At 41.0% G+C, this 12,826-nt stretch overlaps 1 protein-coding gene across 1 annotated transcript in view; it reads right to left on the reverse strand.

Annotated features, from left to right (window-relative positions):
• Positions 1 to 12,826, reverse strand: part of LOC147701284 (alpha-tectorin-like) — a 550,081-nt gene that overhangs the window by 116,401 nt on the left and 420,854 nt on the right. Inside the window, exon 20 of the mRNA XM_086930016.1 lies at positions 7,602 to 7,764. Coding sequence (XP_086786142.1) covers positions 7,602 to 7,764 — 163 coding nt within the window. The remainder of the gene's footprint in view (positions 1 to 7,601; positions 7,765 to 12,826) is intronic.

Consider the following 12,826-nt stretch of genomic DNA (forward strand, 5'->3'; position numbering starts at 1 on the left):
GCTCCATGACGAATAAAGATTAAAAGTAAGTAAGAAAGGCTTGGGCCATTTAGTTTATTTTATTTTCCTTTTCAAAATATTTTATTACATTACATAATAATATAAGCTTACAAAAAATAGTACCAAATATCTTACATAAAAAAAGTACATAGCTTAGTATAATTAGAAATTATCATGTAAGAGTAATACAATATTATCGAAAAACAAATGATAATAAAATATTACAAAATAAACAATAAGCTACTACATATGCAGATCATTGTAGTTCAATGTGCCATCAGAAGTTTAGTATTTTGTAATGGATGGCATCATATTATAAAGCCTTAGAAACATGAATGTCTAATGGTTTACAAAATCATTCATGTTTATAGAAGGTATTTGTAGGCGATATTGAGGCAAGTCTAGCTCCTTAAAAGTCGCATGCATAGAATTACACAATATTTAATATTTAGTAAAACCTGAATTAGGTATCTCGCATTTTTGTTGTAATTCATTGAAGAATAAAAAGGCATTATGCCAAGTTATATCTGCTAAAGATAACATTCCAGCATTTATCAATTTTCTCCAATATGTAATATTATTGGGGTAGTTTGTTTGTTCGTTTATAAACTTTATTCGGATTAAAAAAAAAATACAACCATAAAAGTACGTAGCTAAAATCGCACGTATAAATATAAGCATGCAAAAGATAAAATCCATATTGTGTATACAATATTGTCTAAAAAGGGGTATGATTAAAACACATCTAAAAATAATATGTACAGATAATCTTATAGTTGAGTACTACAAATCAGTACTATAGACCTATCACAGTCCAACAGATCAAAGAACAATAGAAGATATAGTACCTCATCCATTAGCTATTACGATATGCTTTCCTAATTTTAATAGCATTCGTTATGAATAGTGCAACATTAAAACACACATGGGGACACCTAGTGACACCAAGAAGTTCAGTGCAATGTTATGCATTCGGATATTCTGAGCTATAATCATAGGTTTCAAATAACGGATCCTCAGATTCTGGTACAGCTTAGAGAATAATAGAAGGTGCAGAGTGCTTTGTTTTCTATAGACATCACAGAGGCACAGAATTGCATCAGAGGGGCAAGACCTCATATATGAAAAAGTGGCTAGGTGATGCACAATACCTCATCTCAACCTTGTCAACAGAAAGCGGTGGTATATAATATTTATGTATGTCATAGTCCCCCTCTTCCTTATCCAAGGTCTCATAAAATATCACTAGCGATTTTTTCCCCTCATCCAAATCATGTTTGCAAGCCTAACTTACATTTTCTTTTGTTTGATCCTATTCTTGGTAACTGTTAAAACCCGGGATTGCTGGTTGGCTGAAGTAGGTACCTTAGGCCAAATAGGGACCCCTGGTTCAAAGTCAGGGAAAGGAAGGTCACCTTCTGAGATAGCCCCGCTCACCCCTTGGTAGCTTGGCACGAGCAGCCAGGCTTATCTTCAAGGCAAATGTGTAAAATGTTTGCAACGACGCTCACAGCAACCCAATGATGACACCACAAATGGACTCCGCACAAGTTTTTATAGAAAACAAGTATAAACTTTATATAAAAAGATATACGATAAGACCACACAATATAAATCCAACATATGCGTAATTGTAATATTTCTCCTGGCTATTTGGTAGGCCAGCCAGGCCTTGTAAGTTCTGGTAAGTTCTGGCAATATTAATTAACACTTCGAAACATTCTACTGTATTCCTAACACCATGTATTGCAAATCCTAATGCTAGAATCAGGCACTTTTACAATGCAAAAATAATGCAATGGGTACGCAACAATCAGGCGCTTTGCGATGTAAAAATAATGCAATGCGTAGCACAACAATCAGGTACTTTGCAATGTAAAAATAATGCAATGTTTAATACAACCACCAGGTACGTCGTCATACAGATGTATGGCAATGCGTAATACATTTATCAGGTAGTTTGTTATGCTATGCAAGAATAATGCACTGCGTAATACGCTAATCAGGTAGTTCATTATGTAGAAACAATGCAATGCGTCATACGACAATCAGGTAGTTCGTAATGCAGAAACAATGCCATTCGTCATACACTAATCAGGTAGTTCCTTATGCAGGAAAGATGAAATGCATAATACAATAATCAGGTACTTCAATATGTAGAAATTATTCAATGTGTAATATAACAATCAGGTACTCTTTTATGTAGAAATGGAGTCATCCGTAGTACATTTTGGCACTGATCACGGTGCCTCAGGCGGTCTCTCCACCACTCATGTTTACTTGCAGGTAGCCTCGGACAACAGTTGCCCCCAACACGGGTATGGTATAACACAAAAAGTGCAGCTCCACGCTCCGGCCCAAGTACTGCCACTCCCATGGCAATACGGGACGCAATACGAGCCGAAGCAGAGGCTCACGCTGCTGAAGTGAGAGGCCAAGAGCATTTCCCTCTGAGCCTGCGCCCTGCCCCAGGAGTCGACACTCGTTACCTCGGGGGTCTTAACTCACTCTCCTCTCCTTGTCCAGTGGTTTGGGCATCAGATGCAATCTTTGGGACTTGGCAATGGTGGGCTCGGGCTGGAGGCTCAGCTCCTCCAGGGCTGCCGCTCCGGGCCGCTACTGCTACGAAGATTTCAGGCTGCCACAGGCCACACACACACAGCATTGCTGAGACTTCCTTGAATTTCGGGTGCACGATTACCCGGCACTCCACACGAAGGTGCATGATAACAAGGCAAATCCTCACAAGGGTCTCACGGTGCACAACACACACAGCATCGATGAGACTCACTTAGATTGCGGATGCACGATAACAAGGCAAATCCTCACGAAGGTCTCACAGAGCAGAATGCACACACACACAGCGTCATTGAGACTCACTTGGATTACGGTGCACATGATCACTGGAAAATCCTCACAAAGGGGTTCAGGCTGCACAAAGCACACGCACACCGCGTCGCTGATCCTTGCTTGGACTTCAGGTGCCCACGATCACAGGGCACAGCTTACGAAGGTCTCAGGCTGGAACAAGCATGCGCACACATCACCGCTGAGACTCTCCTGGAAACTTTTGTTTCCTGAGTTTCCGCAACAGGGAGCCAGCTCACCTCGGGCCCTTGGGGATAAGTTACTTCAGGACACAGCACACAGCAAAGTCCTTTCAAGCAGGGGGACACAGCACACAGCAAAGTCCCTTTAGCCTTTCCTTGATTAAAACAGCAAACGACACGCCAGCCCCAGAGCAAGGGGCAGTCCTCTCCTTCAGTCTATTCAGTTGTTTCTTCCTTGGCAAAGGTCCTCCTGACCATGAAGTATCTCCAGTCTTGTTCACACTTGATCAAGTCATTCTCCAAAATTCAGGGGCTTCAGCTCTCATAGTTATACTCCTCAATGGCTATGAAGTATTTGTGTTTCAGGGGGCACTGACCCCTGCTCAAAATAGGTCTGGGTGCCTCCCTGCCAGTGACACCTTCTTCCTTTGATTGGTGGGGGCGGGTTACTCAATCACTCAGCAAGAGATGGAACAATTGTTTTATAGCATAAACCCAGGCCTCTTTACTTCTAGGGGTTTCTCCCCCCCTAAACTCCAGATGCAGGTCAGCATGTTGCTGTCTCACCTCCTCCCCTGAGTCAAGACATTCCTCAGATCCTATCTCCTTCAAATCCAGACAGTCAATCCACAGCCAGGCAGGGACACACAGAAATATTAGAGCACAAGAACTCAGCTAAGAGTGGTATCTAAACACACAATGCAAAAATCACCTTCATAAAAAGATGTGGTATTACATTGTAAGTGCAGGCATACTAAACCTCACCTTCCATCTTAAGCCTTTGGGAAGAAAGGCTGGAAAACATATTACACAGCCTTCCCATTCTATCCTATGGGCAAAATGGCCTTTCAACAGTGAAACACTAAATGGAGATTATTTCACTGTCAGGACATGGTACACACCTTAGTACATGTCCTACCTTTCACATACATCGCACCCTGCCCAGGGGGTACCCTGGACCTACCATAGGGGTGTCTGATGTGCATAGAAAGGGAAGGGCAAGGTCTGGCAAGTGAGTGCACTGGTCAGAACAACATGGCAACCAACTGCCTCAGGCCCTGCAATGGCAGGCCTGTCTTCTCTTTTTAAGGCTACTTGTGTGGGTGGCACAATTAGTGCTGCAGGCCCACTAGTAGCATTTGCATTACCATCCCTGGCACACATAGTGCATTTTACTAGTAAGGCGGACGCACCACTCATGGACAACCAATTATCTTTACACTTTATACAGGGAGCACTTGCACTTTGACACTGTTTAGCAGTGGCAAAGTGCCCAAAGCATCTGAATTGGCAAAACAAAATCTATCCCAGCACCAACAATGGAGGAGGTAGAGGCAAAAAGTCAGGGGTAATCACGCCAAGAAATGCCAGGTCTTACAGTAAGCGATGTAAAATGGGTAAAATCAGAGCAAATGGAAAAGTTACACAATTCACCCAGAAGAGAGATGATGTAAAATAGCAACGGAATATTTAGGTATTTATCCAGGGTTAGACAGTTAAGGATTATATTTCTGATAAAGCTAATCTCATCCTTGTTCCAAAGTGAAATCCATAATAACAAGGTTTTAACCAGAAGGAGATCCTCTACAAATTGCAGATTTACCTCAGTGTGAACTATAGTGTTTGCTCCACATGGTGCCAAAGATAAAAGCCTTTAAAAAAATGTATCACCCCCTTCAACTATTGGGGTAGTTTTATCATATGATTACACCAAAGAAAGGTTTGTGTTCATTTGCGAATGATATCAAGAAATAAGGCATTTTACAACATTTTTAGTTGCTCTTATTATAGGAGAAGTTATAGGAAAGGATTTGGTATTGGAAAGAGTGAATATAGACTATAGAGGAAAAGGTTGAACTATAGATTTCTCAAGTTCTATCCATTGGGGAGTAGAATATCCCACAGTATTTTGAAACCATTGTGAGCCTTGTCATACAATAAAAGCATTGTGATAATCATAAAAATTAAGTAATCTCAAACCAGCATTAGCATTATCATGTTCATTGTGTGCATAATGTATTATAGGAGTCTTTCACTTCCTATAAAATGTGATATTTTTTGTTGAATTGCTTTGTAAAAAGAGGTAGGAAAATAGCTAGAATACATTGGTAACATATACAGTATTTAGAGTACAATTGATTGAGTATTACCCCACCAAGTAAAGTGTAGTGAAGACCAATTACGTATTTTAGTGGTTCGTTTGTGTAAAAGGGATTCGCTATTGAGGTCAAGAGTGAATTTTAAAGTATTGGTAAAGAGAATACCCCCTTATTTAAACTTATGTGGATACCTAAGAATGTTGTATTACTTAATCATATCTGGTGTAGAATGGACATTTAAAGGAAATAATTCAGTTTTGGTAATGTTTAATATGTAACCTCAAACAGTAAGTAGAGATTGATTATATCTAAAATAACTGATGATTATGGGTCAGAAATAAATAATAATACATCATCTGCATAAGCTTCTGTTTTAAGAGTGATATCGCTAATATGTATACCTTTGTTGTGTATGGAATAATTGAGAGAGTTATGAAGATGTTCAACAGCAAAAAGGAAATGTAAAGGAGAGTGAGGGCAGCCTTGTCTAGTAATTATACATAGGGAAAATGAGGTAGAGATAAGTCTATTAACTAAAGGTTTAACAGTAGAGGATACATAGAGGATACATGGGGATACATAGAGGGATTTAATCATGTTAATAAATGGTAACCCAAAAAATCAAAGTTTATAACCTTGAATAAAAATTGCCAATTGACTTTATTAAATGTTTATTGTGCATCTAGTGCATATAATCCAGTTGGTGATTCTATAGATGGAATAGACGCAATACTATGGACAATTAACCTAGTATTATGATCAGAAAGTCTATTTTTCATCATGAATTGCTCCTAATCTTGTAGCAAAAATGTTTTTTGCAGTTTTGGTTAGGTAGAAAGATTGGCCTATAATTAGAAATAATGGTAAGATCATTGTCTCGTTTAGGCAAAAATTACAATTAAAGCTTACAAAAAATGCAGCAAAAGAGTAATTGTTTAAATCTGTAGAAAGAGTGAGGCAGTAAGGTGTTAAGTGCATGGTAAAGGTCTTATATAACTCAGCGGAAATAGCATCATGGCCTGGCAATTTACCAGAATTAGAGTTCAGATAAAGTGGAGTATCTAAAAAGTCTATATCATCTTGAGTAAGGTTAGACATTTTACATGAATGTAAGAAGTATTTAATAAAATTAAGATCCACCATACCTGCGTAACTGTATAAAGTAGAATAATATTTTTGAAATTCAGTCAATATATCTTTCGAGGATGTATAAGTTGTCATGAGGGTGAGTGAATAGCTTGTGTACATAATGTATCATGATTAATTGTTGAATAATTGGCAAGTAATTTATTGATTTGCTTAAAAGTATAAATTTGCTTTATTGTTAGAGATTTGTATGCCTGTATGTTTGATTAATAAAGAATTATATTCATATCACAATTTTTGAAGTTGTTTCTGATAGTCTATATTATCAGAAGAAGTATACAATCTTTCATATTTAGAGATGTCTTTCTCAAAATAGCGCGTTTGGAATAAAATAATTTTTTTCATAAGCCATAATAGAAATAGCAATGCCTCTAATATAGGCTTTAAATTCATCCAACCAAAAAAATGCTAGACATATCAGAAGTATCAGTGTCTAAATTGAGTGGAAAGAACTGTATAATATCATTTAGTAATTTGGTTTTTGTTCATCTTGACTTATTCCCCAACAAGATCGAGGAAATGCAAGGGTTCAAATTTTAACTAGAAAGGAGATCAATGCATGGTCAGAGATATCAGTGGTATGCATTTGGGGAGATTCTATTGATTGGCATAGACATATGGAAATTCATAGGAAGTCAGTTCTGGAGTAGATGAATGAAAGTTGAAACAAAAGGTAAAGTTTTTCTTAGTTAGGAAATGAAGCTTCCAAATTTCAAGTAATTTAGTAATTTTGAGAAATGGAACATTTTGTGGGGTTAAAACGTAGATGCAGAATGTCTATCCAATAAGGGATCTGTTGTTATAAGATAGAGCTCTCCTTCAATAATTAAAGGAGCATTTCCCAGTTTAACAGCTTCAGTACTAAGGTTTTCCTAAAAAAGTGAATCATCTGCAGTAGGATCATACATATTGACACTATTTAAAATAACAGGCCATTTTGTTTTTATCAGATATTATGTCAACTCACTGGCCTACATGGCATATGTATATGTGAAACAAAAAGAAAAGTGCAGAAGCATGCTATTTTATCCTGGTTACACCCTCTACTATACAGAATTTACAGGGAGCAGGTGATGGACTTGCAAGAGGTTTAGTGATGGTGGACCAAAAGCTATCCATATGAGCAGGAAGGGGCAAGCATAGCTCTATCTCAGCACAACACTACCATTACCACTTTCTGAAATGAAAACAAACTTCAGCAATTTGGCCTATGTACGATTTGAAACATGCCACTTGCTAGTTATGCAATTATTTAATGTGTGTCAGTCTAAATAAAGGAATGTTTATGAATATACACCATGCTTACCCTGGTGCAAGCAACCTCTTGAATGCGACAGAGATGGACTTTGCAGTGCAGGTACACTTGTTTGAATTGATCAATGAACTTGTAAACACTGAAGGAGAATCGGCCAATAGTAGACACTCCATCCTCTTCTATGACTATCTGTCCTTCTCTGGGGTTTGGGCATCTGGCATAAAAAAAACACAAAATGAAACTAAGTGCTAATGTAGAAACGGTGCTTGGAGTTATCCAGAGGGTGAAAGTATGTGGGGTTTAGGGGAGGATTTACAAAAGTCAGAATTTATGCCTGCACAAAAATGTGCTTCTTCAAGAGCTAACTAGTATGTTGACGGGAAAATTTGGTCTCAATGTCTTTTCTGTCATAGAGCCTTTCGTGATCGAAAAACACATAAGTGAGCCCACTGCTTCAAATGCCTTTAATTTGCGTAGTCTCTTGTTTTATCTGAGGTATTACCCCTAGTTTGTGAGATTTATAGTTAGGAAAAAGTAATTTATTATTTATATACAAACACAACGTAAACTACACAAACATTAGTAATTTGATAGTTAGTTTTACCTTAAAGTTATAATTTGCACCCTCCCTAAAACTTACTATAACTCACAGACCTCCTACACAGTGTTCTGCACTCACTAGCTAGATTATGTATTAACTATAACTCATGCCTTCCACATGCACAGCTTATTCTCTATCATATTACATCACTTGTAGCATGTTTAATAATATCATTTATAAGAACACTCATGACATCTGAAATTACATCATTTATGTGAAGATTGTGCATGATAGAGTGATGAGTTATAGTTAATGTAGTCTGACTAGCAAATCCACACACGGTGTTTGAAAACTAGTTCTGAAGCTAAAGGCTAACTATGAAAGTAGACAGTAAGGAACCATGGGGATCTTCACAGGTGATAGGGATATTTAGTGACTTTGGGCCATCTAGGTGACCAAACTTGTGTTGATTGGAAAGGTAGGAGGAGAACCAGTCAAGGACATTGTGGTTAATCCCATTCAAAACTCCAGGGCGCTTATTAGGGTAAGATAGGTGACTGTGTCAAAGGAAGCTGAGAGGTCCACCATATCAGGGGGCAGGAATCATCAGCAACTGTTGTCAAGGGGGCATCATCTATGATGTGTATGTCTCAGCCTCTGTGCTTCAGGATGATCTGAAGCTAGACTGGTAGTCCTGCATGGGATGTTAGCACTGATTTACTGTTGGAGTTGAACATAGACTGCTTTTTCAATGATCTTGCTGATGAAGTTTAGGTGAGTGATGGGTCTGTAGTTAGTGAGGTCATCAGGGTCTAGTGTAGATTTCATTAGGAGTGGGAAGATCTGAAACATCTTGAGAGCTTCTGGGAAGATACCTGGAGTGAGAGAGGCATTGGCAATGGTAATTAAGGGTAAGAGAGCCTCCCCAGAGAAAGCTTTGGTGAAGGACAATGGTAAGACATTACCTTCATGAGAAGTGGCTTTGAGGGAGTTGACTATATCAGCCAGATCTGGGACAGACATACCTTGAAGGCTGGCCATTGCCGGACTCTAAGAGAAAGGGTTGGAGTAAGAATTGCTGAAGGCTATGTGTTGTCGATGTGCAGTCATATCATTTGAATTTTTGTTACTGAAGAGGTTGATGACATTGTACTTTTCAATGGAGTTAGGAATAAGTAGGTCCAGCAGAGCATTGATTTTCTTTGACAGCGAACTGCTTCATTGATTAAAATATTTAATACAGTCAGATATCAGTGTTGACCCTTGATGTGTGTTTGCTTCTAATATGCAGAGAGAGTAGAATAATGTTCTCTCGTGTACAACGTTTTTTCCTAAAATTGATTTGGAACAGGAACAGTTGTGCATTGCTCTCCACCCAGTCTTGGAGGTCGTTGAGAAGCAGTGAGGTATGCCACTTTTCATTCACTTCAGGAAGAACAAAGAGTCAATGATAAGATCGATCATTTTAGGGTCTTTTTTATATATTGGGTTGATGATGGCGACTTTCAGAGAATTAGGAATGGCAGCGTCAGGAAGATCAAGGTAATGAACGAGAAGGCCACACACTGATAGTGCTCTTATGTAATGCTGCTTATTCCGGGCCCTTGCTGAAGGATCAGGGGTTGGACAACTGCTGTAGAATTAGAATTAGGGGGAGCAGTGACATCTACTATCTCTCACAGACGAAGGACGGGCATACTTCGAAGGCGACATAATGGAGGAAAAGTGGCCATTCCTGCACTTCCTGCTTGCGAATCCCAGGTGAGGACGGATAACTTGGGGAACTCAATAACGGATAAGCTTCTACTCCTTTGGGTAAGCCAAGACTACTCCCTCTCCTCACACAAGCCTATAAAGAAGCCATAGAGAGCAGCACTTTGGGACTGATCATGAACAAAGCCACTATCACAGTTATCCTGAAAGAGGGAAAAGACCTGGTGTTCAGACTAAATTTCCCCCAACTGATCCCTGTGTCACAAGTTGGCTTTGTTACTGGCCATACTTCTTGTGATTACCTATGGAGACTTGCCCGTGTTTTGTGGCAGGTCAGGAATGAGCTGGAGGAAAGCCTAGTACTCTCCCTCGATGCCAAGAAGGCTTTTCATCAGGTGGAGTGGCCATATCTCTTCAGAGTCATGACAAAAATAGACCTTGGAGACAACTTTATCTCCAAGGTGCAACTTCTTTATGGCTCACCTACTGCTGAGGTCCAATGCGGGGGCTTTTTGTCAGATACATTATTAATTCTAAGAGGCATATGCCAAGTTTGCCTGCTCTCATCCCCGAATGCCCAGGGAATCCCTATATGGAATACCACCTTTATGTCGATGACATTCACATTTACCTTCTCTTCTTTGACTCAGGCCCCTCACTAGGGGCTGCCATGTCCATCACAGGCATCTTCTCTAACATATCACGATATAAAATCAACTGAGCGAAATGTAAGGCCCTCCTACTCTTCTGGGGGCCCACAAAGGTGTGTCTCCGGGGTCTGGACTTACACTGGGTATCAGAGGGACTTTAGTACAGAAACTCGGAATTTGAGTAAACAGGAGCTTCAGATGGTTGGTTGAACAGAAAGTACACAAACCAAACGAGATGTCCTTAAATGACAACACCTCAACCTCTCTCTGTGTAGTAGAGTTCGAGATCAAACTGTGAATACACTTGTGGCCCTCCAGGTATTACTATGTTTTTTAATAAGGGACTCAAAACTGTATGTATCAGGGAACAGAGTGTGTTCCTTCATGAAGCCCTCACCCACTAACCTAGTTTGTGGCATGCTTCATCATCGGGCCCACCCACGTGGGCACTGGGACCACTGGATAGTTTTTAACCTGTTCATGTATCACTCCACCACCACTGCACTCTCAGTAACATACCAGCTCCGCTGTAATACAGGCATTGAAACACACCCGGGACACATTCAGTGTCACTGGGTGGGCCCGATGATGAAGCATGCCACCAACTAGGTTGGTGGGTGAGGGCTTCATGAAGGAACACACTCTGTTCCCCAGATACATACAGTTTTGAGTCCTGTACTAAATCTTGATAGACCAGTCCAATTTTGATTACATATACACTCCTTGGGGATATGGATTGGCTACCCAGTCCTCTCTCTCTCCTTGATAATCGATTATAACTATGTTTTTAGCATGTTACTTCTGAGAGCCCCCACTGGACTTCTTGTAGGGATCAAGGCTGACATCAGTTCCTAAGTATGGAGTGGCAGCCATCCGAAGCTATGGGCCTCCATGCTCTGGGCTGTCACGGAGGCTAGGGGCATTGTTTGCTCCACATGTCCTATTACCACCTTGCTTTCCACGTCTCCCAGTTGGTATCTTATCTACATTGCTCGGGGAGAGACCAATGTGGGTGAAAATCGAACGATATCTGATGGCTTCCTCATGCCCATTCCGTCAGTGCTACCTACCGCCCTTGCACTCCACATGGTGAGGCAACCCTGTTCTCGTAACCACTTCTGTGGCATGGACAACAGCTCATAAACTACCGTATGTTGACTCACGAATACAGCGTAAGCTTCCCCTCTGGCACAATGCATCTATCCATATCGCTGCCATACAATTTCACAGGGTTCAAAGGAGCATGGAGGAACTCCATCATATTGAGGAACTTCACTACGTGGGCACACCTAAACTATTTATGGTACTCCGCAGAGGGTTCTCGCTCGCACTAACAGACCTTTGGCTACACTGCCAGGTGACCCACTGTCTTCAATCAGTGCTGGCCCCCCTCCCAGTGGAGCTATCAATCTTGCCCATTTTGCAACACCTCTGACTATGAGGAGGGTATAGACACTAGTATTTAGACTATACAACATTCTGCTAAAAAGCATTTACTTGGTACTCACTCTTAACATGACCCACATTAAATGGCAGACAACCCACGGCGGGGAATGCACTCCAGATGATTGTGCCGCCCTTCTCCAATCACGACAGGGTCCTTCGGGAGTCTCGCCTTAGATTTCTCAACTTCGAAGTCCTTCACAAATCAATCAATCAATCAATCAGGGGAATTGTAAGTGCGCTACTCAACCTTGGGGGTCCCAGGGAGCTGGGGGAAGGGGGCTTTTAAGCTCAGCTTAGTCGAAGAGCTAGATCTTGAGTGTCTTCCTGAAGAAGTTCAGAGAAGAGAGCGCATCTGATGTAGATCGGTAGCTCGTTCCAGGTCTTGGCCGTGATGTAGGGGAAGGCTCTTCCACCCGTTCTGGATTTTCGGATACACAGGATTTTGGCGAGGGATAGGTCGGCGGTTCGGAGGTTTCTCTTGGGTACGTGGAAGGAGATCCTCTCGTTAAGGTCTTGGGGTCCGGCGTTGTGGAGGCATTTGTAGGCGTGGGTGAGTATCTTGAAAGTGACTCTCTTCTCTACAGGGAGCCAGTGGAGGTGGCGCAGGTGGTGGGTGATCTGTTTGTGCCGAGGGATGCTGAGGACAAGTCTGGCTGCGGTGTTCTGTATGGTATGAAATTTGCGGTACAAAGACTTGTTGATCCTGGCATAAAGGGCGTTTCCGTAGTCCAGTCTGCTGGTTATGAGTGCATTGGTGACAGTCTTCCTTGATTCAGGGGGATCCATTTGAAGGTCTTTCGGAGGATGCAGAGGGTGTTGAAGCAGCTGGAGGCAACGGCATTGACCTGTCAGGTCATGGAGAGGTAGGAGTCAAGTATGAAGCCGAGGCTTCGGGAGTGGTCCGTGGGGGTGCGAGGGCTGCTGAG

The sequence above is a fragment of the Lissotriton vulgaris genome, chromosome 7, assembly GCF_964263255.1.
Source record: "Lissotriton vulgaris chromosome 7, aLisVul1.2, whole genome shotgun sequence".
NCBI lineage: Eukaryota > Metazoa > Chordata > Amphibia > Caudata > Salamandridae > Lissotriton > Lissotriton vulgaris.